The 11,309-nt window shown below is 50.4% G+C and overlaps 1 protein-coding gene across 2 annotated transcripts; it reads left to right on the top strand.

Moving 5' to 3' along the window:
• The first annotated feature begins 515 nt into the window (after positions 1 to 515).
• Positions 516 to 11,285, top strand: LOC148403609 (C-type mannose receptor 2-like). Of its 2 annotated transcripts, none has more exons than XM_088371731.1 (37): positions 516 to 1,437; positions 2,939 to 3,135; positions 3,217 to 3,317; positions 3,462 to 3,574; positions 3,651 to 3,704; positions 3,783 to 3,944; positions 4,056 to 4,138; positions 4,469 to 4,562; positions 4,673 to 4,720; positions 4,836 to 5,000; positions 5,420 to 5,539; positions 5,606 to 5,722; positions 5,787 to 5,819; positions 6,002 to 6,204; positions 6,278 to 6,378; positions 6,499 to 6,614; positions 6,684 to 6,737; positions 6,813 to 6,968; positions 7,068 to 7,132; positions 7,242 to 7,353; positions 7,430 to 7,663; positions 7,763 to 7,882; positions 7,958 to 8,071; positions 8,147 to 8,254; positions 8,325 to 8,357; positions 8,429 to 8,563; positions 8,798 to 8,941; positions 9,041 to 9,172; positions 9,268 to 9,422; positions 9,491 to 9,620; positions 9,702 to 9,756; positions 9,829 to 9,895; positions 9,954 to 10,087; positions 10,158 to 10,198; positions 10,261 to 10,434; positions 10,525 to 10,670; positions 10,734 to 11,285. In XM_088371731.1, exons 1-37 carry the CDS (start codon positions 1,377 to 1,379, stop codon positions 10,878 to 10,880), a joined length of 4,224 nt encoding a protein of 1,407 aa, XP_088227857.1. In that variant the 5' UTR covers positions 516 to 1,376; the 3' UTR covers positions 10,881 to 11,285. The 2 variants fall into 2 exon arrangements, with proteins under 2 accessions (XP_088227857.1, XP_088227848.1); XM_088371722.1 differs by having other exon boundaries at positions 517 to 1,437; positions 4,469 to 4,583.
• Positions 11,286 to 11,309: the final 24 nt, after the last annotated feature.

Genomic DNA, 11,309 nt, shown 5'->3' with positions numbered 1-11,309 from the left:
CCTGTGGATGCTTGGTGTAAGTGTTTTACTCAGCACGAGACGATTGTATGTTCATTTTATTTACGTGTCGAAGTGACGTTAGCCAACATGCTACAAGCTAACGATCGTTTCACGCGGTGTTTTCTTTCTTTTGTATTTCAGTTTTACGATGGTCTTAAGAGGGCAATGGTTTGAGGCCATTCGTCAATAAATCGGCATTTAAGACAACCAAGTCTGATGATTCGCTGGTGGAAAAGTAGACGCTCAGCACATTCTGTTTGATTTAATGTGTCATAACATGATAAATCTACCGTGCGTTCTTCTGTTTTATTTCCCATGCATCAAGTAAGTTTGCACTTGAATTAGGGTGACATCTATTTTCTGGGGCAATAAAAACCGTCAAATCAAAAATCCCACCCAAAGAATCTGCACTCAACAGCTCACAAAATCTTCGCAGCACATTGAAAATCTAGATGTTGCATTCGAAGCACTCTCGGAGCAATGAGAGCAACATATCCTTTCTACACGCGCACATGTGCATGGCGGCAAAAGAAGCACAGATGCTCGCAGGTTGTTGTTGGGCCCCGGCATCTTTCCCACGTTCTCCCACCGGTGCAGGGCGGGGTCGTCGCGGTGGACCGTCTTCGTATCGGGCGATTCGGTGTGTTCATTTACACAAGTAGTATGGCTGAAGAGGAAGATGATGTCGGTGGAGTTTAACGCTTGCAACGGTTTGCTAATTTTATTATGCACCAAAAGTTGAAATGCGTATTTTCTTGTGTTGTTCACCAGTGTCGCTCCTGTAAACGGCGACCGCGGCGGGAAAACCACCTAAGTGGATACTTTGTATTCGTCATTATCAGTTTGGCCCGTGAACAACTATCTGTCTTTGTGCTCCTTAAACAAATGTATCGTTGTGGAAGAAGCCTTGAAGCTGTCGGACCACAATGTTTTTCCGCTTCGACTCTTGGCAAAAAAAAAAAACATAAAAGCAGCACAGGACGCCGCGTGTGCATGAAGCCTTTCTGCCATATTGGAGGGTGACTTTGAAACTGTCGTGGGGGAAAGCCAAGCATGCCTTGGTAAAAAAAAAAAAGAAAAAAAGTGAGCCACAAGATGATGTGGCAAACTTTTGTGCTCCCTGAAAATCAACACTAATTCTGAGAGGCTTGAATGTAAAATGTTTTGCATTCTCGTCTTGATCACAAATTGGAATCCACCGACCACCACGTGACGTATCTGAGGGAGCGGCCTGCTTCGGGCTTGTCGCAGGCTGACTGGACGTCCATCATTTCCTCTCCTCCAGCTGAGACTTTCAGTGAGGCGGATTAAATTTTCCCCCCCCCCCCTCCTGACTGCAATCGCTCCGACCCTCAGCGAAGCGATTTTCTTTAAACATGTGGAGGGGACTCAAATGGTCTCTTCTCACAATGAGCATATTTTGGAGCTGCGCTTCAGGTAAGCAATCTTATCTTTCGTCAATATAAAAAAGTGAAGAGTTCGTTGCTAAAACAATACCGCTGTCGGCGGGTACTGAGTTATCATAACTGCATCTGCTTATATTCCGTTCCGGTGCCCGAGATGAACGACTTTATTGCAATATCACACGGGTGAATTACAAAGACTCTTGTGAACATTTTAGAACGCTGATTATTCGGAGACTCGGAGCACCAAAAAAAAAAAAAAGAACCACCATGTTGTTGCTGTATACAACTTAGAACCTTTGTTCTTATTTGTGGTAACAAAAGTAACATGTTGAAGTGTGCTTATGGAGCTCGGTGACGTAAACTGCCGCTTGAAAGTGGAACGGGACGAGATAAGCGCAATGACTTTATCCCGTTGTCAATTTTGCAGTGCATGCGGCGGAGTAGATTTCTTGTTCAAACGTCATCGAGCCTTTGGCATGTTATTCATAGTTTCTAATCATTTAGAGGTGAACGTGGGCTTTCAATCGTTATTTTTATTTATGTGGGATCCTGTTCTCTTACTTAATGATCATCGTCTTGTTACTATTAGCCAAGTGACGGCTTTTAGTGGCTCTTAGTTGTTAGCATAGTACTTAATATAAAGTACTGCGAGCAAACCATTGACGGCTGTTGCAGACTTCATAACAATATCGCTAACTTATTGTGCAGAAATATGTCGATTTTCTCATCACACGCACGCACGCACGCACGCACACGAAAAGAAGCTTTTTACACAGTTACTGTTCGTTGTAATGTTTCTGTCATAAGTGATCTAGTTGCATCAGCAATCATTTTTGGCAAAGATGTTTTCTTTTAATTTAGTTCCAAAATTCAGTAGGACTATTAGGAGACTCTAATTTCAGTGTGTCTTTTATATCTCCCAGTGAATCGCGGGGCGTATTTGAATTTTATAGCGTTTCGCGTTGAAAATGGTTTTGCTTTGCCTCTGCAATTTTTTTTTTTTTTAATCACCACAATTTACTTTCCAAGATTTGAATATGCAAAGTTTTTTTCGAGGTAAAACTAGTTTTGCTTCGCCTTGGTAATTTTTTTTGAAGAAACTGTTTTCAGGTTTCACCTCAATTATTTTTTTCAGATGCATATTTTATATTTTCTGACGCACATTTCCCCCCCCAGATCGGGCTCAATACTAATTTTGAGTTGCACACTTTTCTTTTGACCAAAATCTGGCGTGGGGGGGGGGGGGCGGAATCCAAATCAAAGCCAAAACAAACAAAGTGCTTCTTTTATGCTAACAGAATTAGCCCCAGGTTGCTGGCGACAGACCAGAGAATGAAGGGCAGACAAGCTTTTGTTTCTTTTGGTCTTCGAACCCAGAAGGTGACAAAGGGCGTTGTCTCCCCTGACGAGATGTGCAGTTGGTTGCGATGCCCCAATAGTACCACCTAACGCCCACGTGTGGAACTACATAAAGTATTCCATCAGTGTCCTCTGATCTGTCCGCCCGCCCGATCCCCAAATTGTGCCCTCAGCCAAGCGCTGTGATCCCGGATGGCTCGAGTACGACGCCAGCTGCTACAAGAAGGTGGAGGCCCCCAACGGTTGGCTGGGGGCCCGTCACCACTGCATCTGGGAGGGCGGGGACCTGCTCTCCATCTCTTCCTCGGCCGAGGAAGACTTTGTGAAGAAGACCATGATGACCCAATTTTGGCTGGGACTCTCCAATCTGGTGAGACGCAAGCACAATCGGCCGTGGGCTCTGCAGCGCTACTCCGTCGACGAGCTTGATTGTGGGTTTTTTCCTTCTCAGAAATGCGATGACATCTGGTGTCGCTTTGAAGACGGAAACCTGACTTGGTCCGACGGCGAGACGCTGACACACACCAACTGGGCCTCAGCTCAACCTGGGAGGTAAGAATGAAGTCACAACATGGCACGCTGTCGTTGTCAGGTGGGCACACGTTGATGTCACTCGAGAGAAACAAACATGCCCATTCTTCCAGTTTGGCCCATTTTTGGTTGTGTGTCTCGCCTTAACTCGAATTCTCTCGGCAGCACCTCGGTTGCGTCCTGCGCCTACGTCAACCGTTGGGCTTATTGGGAGCCTGGCAAGTGGATGTCTGGCTCTTGCGCTTCCTCGCTGGCGTACGTTTGCGAGCGGCCGCTGAGTAAGCCTGCACTGCACGTCTGCGTTGCCCTTGGAAGGAGAGAAGCGCAATTGTAAAAGTCTTTCCCCCCCCCCAGAATGCCCGGCTGGGCGGACGTGTGCCCGCAAAGCCAGTGCTGCTGTAGTGGCGAGTGAGTTGTCGCACGCTTTTCACCGCCTCTATTGTCATGGTTTCCTACAAAATGTTGCTTTTTTTTTTGTGGCCTCAGCTTCCGACTGTGACGATGGATACATGCAGTATGGCGATTTTTGCTATCATTTTACACCACGGTCCAATCGTCTAAATTGGGAGGAAGCCGAGAGGTACTGTCTCGCTCGGGGAGGCCACCTGGCCAGCGTCCACTCTGAGGAAGAGGTCCGATTCATGTTGGGTGAGCCTCAAGGGGAAGCGCACTTGTCGTCCAGTCCCGCAAAGTTTGACCACGGGCATCATTTGGCTGAAGCTCTTCTTGGACTGAAGCTCTTATTCTCCTTTCCTCAAGGTCACACGTATGACAATTGGGCTTGGGTGGGACTCAAGAGGAAGAACAACAGCAACTACGAGTGGACTGACGGAACAGCTTTGGTGAGTGACATGCCTTTGAAAAAGTCGTTTTGCACGAGCTGAGTTGGCAGGTCCCTGGCACCATGAGATCCAGGACGTGCAAGACTTGCAGGTAAAAGTCCTGGCCTTCTGACCGCTCATCTTGGAGACCGTTTTTGAAAGTGCCAGGGAGGGCACAATGTACGTCTTTTGAATGTACATAGTGTTTGGCCACCGATAAACTGAAACTGACAAAGTGAATCTTAAATGTGAGAAGGTACAAGGGCGACACCGTCATGTGAGTGATGGTGGTGGGAAGCTGACCAGATCAAATGCAGCAAGCTCAAGTCCTGTCCAAAATGTCATCCGCAGGACTACAACCGGATAGGAGCCAAATATGGTGACTGTGGATTGGTGGATGGAAGTGTGGATGTGAAATCAGTCCATTTGTCTTCCTGTTTCACAGGTCCATTTGTGTGCCAAAAAGGTCCCAACGTCAAACACGCCTACACTCACTTTGCACCCTTCTCCCGTCATGCGCTGCGCTCTCATATTTGCCCCCGCCCTTTCCTGCAGCAAAGCGCCGAGGACCTCAACAGCTGCCACCATTGGTTGGCCAACCGGGTAGGTGGGCGAGCGTCCGGTAGACACGCCGTCTGCTGTCACCCTCCCGCCCGCCCGCCCGGCCAAGCGCGCGCCTCTATAATCTCAAGCGCCGCCGCCGTCTGTCTGCTCGCAGACTGGACTGACCAATGCGGCTGGTGGCTGGACAACCCCACCAACGACTTCTGCTACCTGATCGTCCGCCAGCCCAAGACCTGGAAGGAGGCCCAAGACGACTGCCAGCGGCTGGAAGGACACCTGAGCAGCATCACCGACTTTCACGAGCAGATCTTTGTACACGGTAGGCTGGCCATTCCTTTCTGTCCACACATGAATGAATGAATTCTGTCGTTCCCCGGTTGGGCAATGTGCCGCATTGGGATTGATTGGAGACGTTACAAACAGGCGATTGTTCGATGATTGATCCTACGGACCTTTGCCGTAGGGATAATTTAGCGTGCGGACGAATGGCCCTCTCGGGAGTTGGAACATTTTCCGAAAGGGCATTCTGCCAAGACGTTCCCAACAAAACCTCACAATACGTTTGTTCTGTGTGCTGGCTTGAGGACAACATATTGGCGGCCACGACCGCTCGTTTTCGGAAAGCAAAAACACATTCAAGCAAAGTATGGGCTCGAGCACAAAGCTCAATGAGCCGCTGAGTAAAGTGTCTCTCTGAAAGCCGTTTCCAACCGTTCGTTGTTTGCCTCGGCTCCAAAGGTTACGTCAAGGCTCTGGCAAACGCGCCCTCTCTGTGGTTGGGTGCTAACACCTCTATCACTGAAGACGACACCAAATGGACTGACGGATCCCCGTTCGCTTACATCCGCTCGAGCGCAGGTCGGTCCGGAAGCACGTCTGTCGTTTGGAGGAACGGAGGAGCGCTTAGATCTTGTCTCCCCCCAGGTGACGCCGATGCCAGCTCTCGGGAAACCTGTCTTTCCTTCCTCACCGGCAGTGGCGACTGGAAGGCCGACAGGTGCTCCCACATGCGAGGCTACATGTGCAAGAAAACGAAAAAGGGTAAATGAGATGTGACGCTCCACCGGCTGTCATCACGCGTTGACGTCTGTCTTTGCTCTTGCAGGAGTGACGGCACCTTCGCCGTTTCCTCTCCATGGTAAGTCGCCTTGAACTGTGCGTCGCAATGTATACGCCTCAAACAACACACACTTGCAACGGCCAGTAAATGTCCTGCTCCGTTGATCTTGGCAAAAAGAAGTTGCAGCGGGGCGCTCAAGTCACACCGTCTTGTCGTCATATGCCAAATGTGTCCGCCTGATCCGCAAATTGTGCCCTCAGCCAAGCTCTGTGATCCCGGATGGCTCGAGTACGAATACTGGTGCTACAAGAAGGTGGAGGCCCCCAACGGTTGGCTGGGGGCCCGTCGAGACTGCGTCTGGCAGGGCGGCGACCTGGTCTCCATCACCTCCTCGGCCGAGGAAGACTTTGTGAAGGACGCCATGGGCAAGAAGACCCCCTTCTGGCTGGGACTCTCCACTCTGGTGAGACGCACGCACTGGCGGCCGTGGACTCTTGGAGCGACCGCCTTGATCGTTTTTTGTTCTCGCGGCCCAGAATTGCGACGACGTCTGGTGTGACTTTGTGGGCGGAAACCTGACTTGGTCTGACGGCGAGATGCTGACACTCACCAACTGGGCCTCAAATCAACCTGGGAGGTAAGAAATCTCAACTTTGCATGCTTTCCTTGTTAAGGGCACTCGAGAGAAGGAAAACATGCCCAATCTTCCATCTCGGCCCATTGTCGGTCGTGGGTCTCTCGCGACTTGTCTCGACAGCACCGACGTTGCCTCCTGCGTCTACGTCAACCAAGGGGCTTGGAGGCAGCCTGGCAAGTGGAGATCTGGCTCCTGCGCTTCCTCGTTGGCGTACATGTGCATGCGGCCGGTGGACTGTAAGCCTGAGCATCCGACGTAATGATGCCGTTGAGAGGAGAAAAACGTAACTGGGCCTTTGTTTACAGTCTGCCCGGATAAAGAGAGGTGTTTACCCAAAGGGGGTTCTGCTCTCGTGGCAAGTGAGTTGCAGTGCGCTTGTTTGCACTTTCACCATCCCCTCATGGTTTGCTACAAAATGTTGTTTGCGGCTTCAGCTTCCTCCTGCGACGATGGCCACTTCCTGTATGGCGATTACTGCTATCGTTACGAGGAAATGCTAAAAGACTGCGATGAAGCTGAAGATTTCTGCCGTGTGTGGGGAGGTCACCTGGCCAGCGCCCACTCAGATGGCGAGGCCCAGTTTTTGGCAGGTGAGCACCAACGCGTATCGACGAGGGCGGAGGTGGTCCCTGATCACATTCAACGGGCTTGGCGCTGATGGTTCAAAAACTCTGTTTCCTTTCCTCAAGCTCACAAGCAATCAGCAATGATGCCTCTTGTGGGACAAAGGATGGGGGTGAACGGAAAATATCATGTAAGTTGATGATGGCAGTCTAAAGATGAATCATGTCAATAAGTTGCACCGAGAATGTCACGTGACGAGGATAGATTGCAACCATACAACGTTGTGGCTTGGCATGCAGGACTACAGCGAGTGGGACAGCGCCCCCTCCATGGACTGTAAACGACTGGCATCTAATGGAAAGCTCCATGATGTCACCCGGAGTTCCACCAGGCCATTCTTCTGCAAAAAAGGTCCAAAACGTCCCAAACACTCATTTCCCACACACGGTGTGTCGCGATGCTCATATTTGGCCCCGCGTCCCTGCAGCCAAGCACGGAGGGCCTCGACAGCTGCCAGGTGGGCGTCCGGCACCGCCGCCGTCCGTCTCGCTCGCAGGCTGGACTGACAAATGCGGCTGGTGGCTGGACGACCCCTCCAGCGACTTCTGCTACCTGATCAACCGCAAGCCCAAGACCTGGAACGAGGCCCAAGACGACTGCCAGCGGCAGAAAGGGAACCTGCTCAGCATCACCGACTCGCACGAGCAGAACTTTGTACACGGTAGGCTGGCCATTTGTCGATTATGCCTGGCATCTGTCTTTGGCCATTCTGCTCCCTTGAGGTATATTTCCGAATGACGATTGTGCTCCATATTGTTAGGTTACTTCAAGGCTCTGGAGACCGGTCCCGCTTTGTGGTTGGGCGCCAATGAAACGATCGATCTTGACGGCGGCAAGTGGGCTGACGGATCCCCCTTCTCTTACGTCCACTTCAGTGCAGGTCGGGCGTGGATGTTTGTCAGATGTTCTCTCTCCAGGCACATTTCTGAATGACCATTGTGCTCCATATTGTTAGGTTACTTCAAGGCTCTGGAGACCGGTCCCGCTTTGTCGTTGGGCGCCAATGAAACGATCGAGCTTGACGGCGGCAAGTGGGATGACCCCTTCTCTTACGTCCACTTCAGTGCAGGTCGGGCGTGGATGTTTGTCGGCTGCAGTTTGGAGAAATGGACCGGCGCTTAGATCTCAGATGTTCTCCCTCCAGGTGACACCGATGGGGGCAAATGTCTTTACTTCCTCACCGGCAGCGGCCACTGGAACGTCGACGCGTGCGACAACACGAATGGCTACGTGTGCAAGAAAAGAGGAAATGGTAAGAGGCGATGCTCCGCTGACCCTCATCTCGTGTGTCATGACATCCCCGTTCTGGTTCCCGGTTGTAGGAAAACCGTCAAAACCCCTGCCGCCAAATGACGGTAAGTTGCCGTAAATGTTTTTTGTGAATAGAAGCGAGAGAGAGAGAGAGAACAAGGTTGTGCTCTCACAGGCTACATGAAAAAGATTGTCTGCCAAGAGGATCGGGGAACTCTGAAATGTCCCGAAGAACGAGTCATCCGGATCCGGTCAGCCTTCTACGGGCGGAGGCGTAGCGACGTCTGTCCAAATGGCGACGCAACAAATGGTAAGACACAAGGATCTTCGAGTGGCGACCTTGACTTTGGCTTGGTGTCCTGGAGCTGCTGTGGTCAGACCGAAATGTGAGCTGGGCATTTCTGTCTGCGTTTTAACGCCTTACGATACTTCATTATCAATATGCACCGGGATTGACACGTGATCAATATCATTCGAATATACATCATGCTAGTGAGCTTCGAGAGCGCGTTCGGAAATAACCTCTGAGTGTTGTCACTTGCAGAGACGTGCTCAGTGGAAGGCAACCTCGCTGACTACAGGAGAAAGTGTGACAACCATCCAGAATTCCCCATTTACTTTTTGGAAGTTGATTCCTGCCCTCACGTCTCCAAATACTTGCACATTGTCTACAGCTGTGTAAAGAAAGGTGGGCACTTACTGTTATGCCCTGAAAGCGCTTTGGCAAGGGACGGGTGGCACGATCATTGAATGTGTGTCAACTGAGTAACGTTGTGTCTTTCCTCAGTGTGTCTTGACAGTCTGACAGCTGACGAGAGCATCCCAGACTCTGCCTTTTCAGCCTCTTCCTCTAGGAACAAGGCCAAACTTGACAAAGCGCGTCTCGGAGGCAGCGGATGCTGGGAACCGTCCAAAACGTGTACGTAAAAGAAAATCACAGCTTGCAGACCGTAATTGTCTTTGTTTTTGGTACCGTGGTGTCACGAGCAACGGATTGCCTTGCCACCTCCCCAGCCGGCAGCTGGATCCAGGTGAACCTTGGTCAGATGAAAAAGGTGACAGCCATCGTGACCCAGATCTGTACTATAGAAGTGAAGCAATGGGTCCCCAATTTTGAGATGCAGATCAGTATTGACGGAAAGACTTGGTATACCCACCCAGACGGGAAGGTAAGCAGCCGGCCGGTCAGGCAACCCATGCTCTTGTCATTGCAAACATGCACATGTTCTGCTTCTAGCTTTTTTTGGGGACTCATCTATTAGCCACGCCTGTGTCCACTTGGTACGTCCGCCTCCTGCCAGTCGACTACAGAGTGAATATCGGAATTCGCTTTGATGTCTTGGGGTGCGCCGTTGACGACACCGCTCGTGAGTCAAACACTCGGACGCTCTGAGCGCTGTGAGGAAACCAGCTTCAAATGTGCTTTGATTTGCCCTTTTGACCCTCAGACATCACCTGTGCCAGCAATTTCAAAAGCCTCACCAAGTTCACCAGTTCAAAGACGTGAGTCAGACCCGACATGACGTTTCTTGGCGGTGAAGCCTCCCCTCCCAACTCCCACGTTGTCTTCCGCAGGGTCCACTGCCCACCGGGCTGCGGCAAAGCCCCCCACATTGTCTACGGAACATCGATCTACAACCAGGTATGTAAATACTGAACGACCCTCCGGCGGCTTTGTCTGAGACGTTTTCTGAGTGCAGGACTCAAACATCTGCACGGCCGCTATTCACGCGGGTATCATTCGGAACGAGATCGGAGGAGCTGTGACTTTGCTGAAGGCGCCGCCACAAAACGCCGACCTCATCTACACCGAGAACGGGATCACTTTAGTTGAGTGAGTGGTCAGCTCTCACCGCCGAGTCGGCTCATAGAGGCCCGGCTCATTCTCACTTTACTGTCTGCAGATACGATGGCAAAACGGCTTCTTACGCCTTTGCTGAGAACGGTGAGTAGAATGTCCAGAATAGAAGGCATTTCACACTTGATGTGACGGCATCTTGCGTGCAGAGCCCAGATGCTTGGGACCTGACTGGGAGGAGTTTGCGGGCTTCTGCTACAAACGTTTGGATGATCAAAAGACGTGGTACGGTGCTCAACACGCCTGCAGGAGCGTCTGTGCCGAACTGGTGTCCATACGCTCCGAGGCGGAGCGAGATTGGCTGCAAGAAGCCATGAACTTTGGTGCGTGCGCCAACGCCCGACGGTCTTCCGTCACAACTACTCGATATCTGGGAAGCGCATGAGAGCTCTGTTGCTGTCTGTCCTCTGCAGGCACGGGCGACGCGTGGACCGGACTGAACGACCTGGTCGTCAAGGGCAGATTCATGTGGTCGGACCGCCAGAAGGTGACCTTCACCAACTGGGCTAAGGGAGATCCCGCCCGCCTGTTGGAGAATTGCGTGGCCACGTTGAGCCAGGTGGGTGCGGTTATTTGTCAACACCTGCCCAACTGTTTGAAATCATCTGATTTTGACTTTCAGACTGGCAAATGGAGAAAGATGTCCTGCGTGCGACTCAACAGCTTTGTGTGTAAGATGCCCACGGCGCGTTATCCAATCAAAGTGCGTCTTGCATCTGGAGTGGCAGCCTGCCGTGATGGCGTCCGGGTGTGGAATGACTCTCAGTGAGTCTTGCATCTGGAGTGGCAGCCTGCCGTGATGGTGTCCGGGTGTGGAATGACTCTCGATGAGTCCAAGTTGCTGGTGGTCTCAGTACAAATATTCTGATTTGATTATTTAAATTTCTATTGACCATGCATCATGTTATTGACCATGCATTTATATTATTCTGTTTAATTTATCATGCATTCAAAGTTATTCACATGCATTATTCTTTGGTTTGATTTACCATGCGTTATTATTCTGTTTAATTTACCATGCGTTATTATTATTATTCTGATTCATTTACCATACGTTCTTTTCATTCTTTCACTATTACTATTATGATTAATTCACCATGCGTTATTCTTCTGTTTAATTTATGCATATCCTGTTGTGAAAAATACATAAAAACAATAAAAAATTAAAAGACAATTCCCGTTCATACCTCATTCTTAT

The sequence above is a fragment of the Syngnathus floridae genome, chromosome 1 (assembly GCF_059516105.1).
Source record: "Syngnathus floridae isolate MCC-2025c chromosome 1, RoL_Sflo_1.0, whole genome shotgun sequence".
Classification (NCBI taxonomy): domain Eukaryota; kingdom Metazoa; phylum Chordata; class Actinopteri; order Syngnathiformes; family Syngnathidae; genus Syngnathus; species Syngnathus floridae.
This window is presented reverse-complemented; position numbering and strand designations above follow the sequence as displayed.

Coding starts and splice junctions, on each gene's coding strand:
- LOC148403609 (XM_088371722.1), top strand. CDS start 1,377: ATGTGGAGGGGACTCAAATGGTCTCTTCTCACAATGAGCATATTTTGG. Junction 4,721..4,835: donor ACCATTGGTTGGCCAACCGG/GTAGGTGGGCGA, acceptor GTCTGCTCGCAG/ACTGGACTGACCAATGCGGC. Junction 6,205..6,277: donor GGCTGGGACTCTCCACTCTG/GTGAGACGCACG, acceptor CTCGCGGCCCAG/AATTGCGACGACGTCTGGTG.